This window comes from Bison bison, unplaced genomic scaffold (genome assembly GCF_000754665.1).
Source record: "Bison bison bison isolate TAMUID 2011002044 unplaced genomic scaffold, Bison_UMD1.0 scf7180017864366, whole genome shotgun sequence".
NCBI classification, from domain to species: domain Eukaryota; kingdom Metazoa; phylum Chordata; class Mammalia; order Artiodactyla; family Bovidae; genus Bison; species Bison bison.
Window position 1 is genome coordinate 80,430 of NW_011494938.1, and position 2,392 is coordinate 82,821.

General features: G+C 48.3%; 1 protein-coding gene across 1 annotated transcript in view; it reads left to right on the forward strand.

Annotated features, from left to right (window-relative positions):
- GABRE (gamma-aminobutyric acid (GABA) A receptor, epsilon) overlaps positions 1-2,392 on the forward strand; it is a 21,474-nt gene that overhangs the window by 10,491 nt on the left and 8,591 nt on the right. The window contains exon 3 of the mRNA XM_010855595.1: positions 2,228-2,392. This exon is cut by the window's right edge and continues 31 nt beyond it. Within this exon, the coding sequence (XP_010853897.1) occupies positions 2,228-2,392 (165 nt within the window). The remainder of the gene's footprint in view (positions 1-2,227) is intronic.

Sequence of the window (2,392 nt, forward strand, 5' to 3'; positions counted from 1 at the left end):
ATGGACTGTAGCACACCAGGCTCCTCCCTCCATGGGATTCTCCAGGCAAGAGTGCTGGAGTGGGTTGCCATTTCCTTCTCCAGGGGATCTTCCCGACCCAGGGATCGAACCTGGGTCTCCCTCATTCCAGGCAGACGCTTTAACCTCTGAGCCACCAGGGAATGACAAGCCTGAGGGATACAGTTTAATGACCCAGCCCTCACCAAACCTGGCATGTAGCACAGAACTGGTCCAAAGAGGAGCCAATAACTTGATTTTCTTTGGCTGGTAACATCTTGCTTTAGCCTGGGCCAAGTGCCTTTAGAAGATTCCGAACACTCATGTGGTATTAAATTTACCAGAGAAGTCTGGCCATCTGCATAGTTCCCCATAGTTCTTTAAAGCTGTTGTAGGTCCCAGTCCTTGTACATGCCTATTTTTCTCTGGTGATACTGTAGAGTGTGGTGCTTGGTGAGGAGGAGTTCCAATACCCTTCAGTCATAAATCAGAGCTTGTGGAGAGCACAGGATTTGTCCTCAGGGAGAGAAAACAAGTCCCCTTGTCAGACTGGGGAAAATTGAACCGTTAGTTATCAGTTGGTGTGTCCTGAACTTACAGTTGGAATCCGGTTAAATGGAAATGAAATGCTTATTTGAAACCCGAGAGTGTAGCACAGGAGCAAGTGTGCACCATAGTGGGGAGGCTTCTTCTGGTTACTCAGCAGTTCTGTAGGCCGGTTTGGAGCTGCCAGCCACTCAAGAGAGCAGAGCCACCCTGAAGGCACTCGTGAGGGCTGGTGTGGCTTGGCAGGGCAGGGCTGGGGGCTCTGCATGTGAATGGTAGTCAGGCTTTTTGCTGTGTGATTCTCCGTACTCCTCCAGGGAACATTCTCAGTCTTGGGGGGCTGGCTCCCTGTAATTGGGCAGTGGCTCTCACCACCTTGTGTCCTGAGTAGCAAAGGCAAGCAGAGATGGCCTTGACCGCTGCTCCCCAAACTCGAGGGCTCTACAGGCCTCCTCGTTGTGGGTTTCTGGTTGGTGGTGTTCATTATTTGATGCAGAAAACTCACAGGAAAGGCTTAGGGGTCCTGCAGAGGAAAACTGGATCTTGACCCCCAAAGGGATTCTTGGAACAAGTGGAGTAAGCCCTGGAGGGTAAGGCAGGTGGAGGTGGTCCCAGGGCAGGGCCATGGCAATGGTGCTCTGAGCATCAGAGCCAGTATGTTCCCATTAACTATTTGATTTCGAACAGACTCCTTTCTCTCTGACCTCTAAAGTAAAGGAGATTGAACTAGCCCTAAAGGTTGTACCTTGGCCTTGTTCTGGTACTTGCTGTTCAAGCTACTTGCAGTTCTGTTAGAATCTTTTTTTTTTTTTTTCTCCTTTCAATACCAGTGGTGCAGATCTCTAGCTTCTCCTACTTCTTCCTCTTAAACCTTCTTTTTGATATTTAACAATTTATGTGATAGACCATATCTAGAGACCAAATACTTATGGGTTAATTAACATCTGTGCTCCCCAAATAAAAGGTGAAAGGGGCAACTTTATTGTATGCAATCAAAGGTGCATATGTTTGTAAATGTTTGGAATGATTTTGACCTGACATCTTTGATTTGCTATGGAAATGTGGGAGCCCAGATGGTGTTAGCCTGACTGGAGTAGCATCATAGTCCTACAAGGGAGTATTGACGTGATGAGCCCAGCCTTTACAATTAAGCCACCATTGTCTGTCTGTTTCTGGGTTAAATATGTCTTCCCAGATTGCTGTTCATTTGGGATTTTTTTTTTCTTTCTGGAATACATGGAAATAGAGAATGTCCTTCAGCCAAACCCATGCTGTTTTCCTCTGTGCAAACCTAAGTGGGCTCCTGTCTACTAGATAGGTCCATCACAAGATGGCAAGGGGATGTTCTTTGTCTGCTGCTGCTGCTGCTGCTAAGTCGCTTCAGTCGTGTCCGACTCTGCAGGACCCCATAGACGGCAGCCCACCAGGCTCCCCCATCCCTGGGATTCTCCAGGCAAGAACACTGGAGTGGGTTGCCATTTCCTCCTCCAATGCATGAAAGTGAAAAGTGAAAGTGAAGTTGCTCAGTCGTGTCCGACTCTTAGTGACCCCATGGACTGCAGCCTACCAGGCTTCTCTGTCCATGGGATTTTCCAGGCAAGAGTACTGGAGTGGGGTGCCATTGCTTTCTCCCGTTCTTTGTCTGCACAGCCCCAAATGTGTGCTTTTCTATCCTTGCCACCAGGAATACACCATTGACATCACCTTCTGCCAGACTTGGTATGATGAACGCCTTCGTTTCAATGGCAGCTTTGAGAGCTTTGTTCTGAGTGGCAACTTGGTGAGCCTGCTGTGGGTCCCAGACACCTTTTTTAGGAATTCTAAGAGGACCTATGAGCACTCAATCACC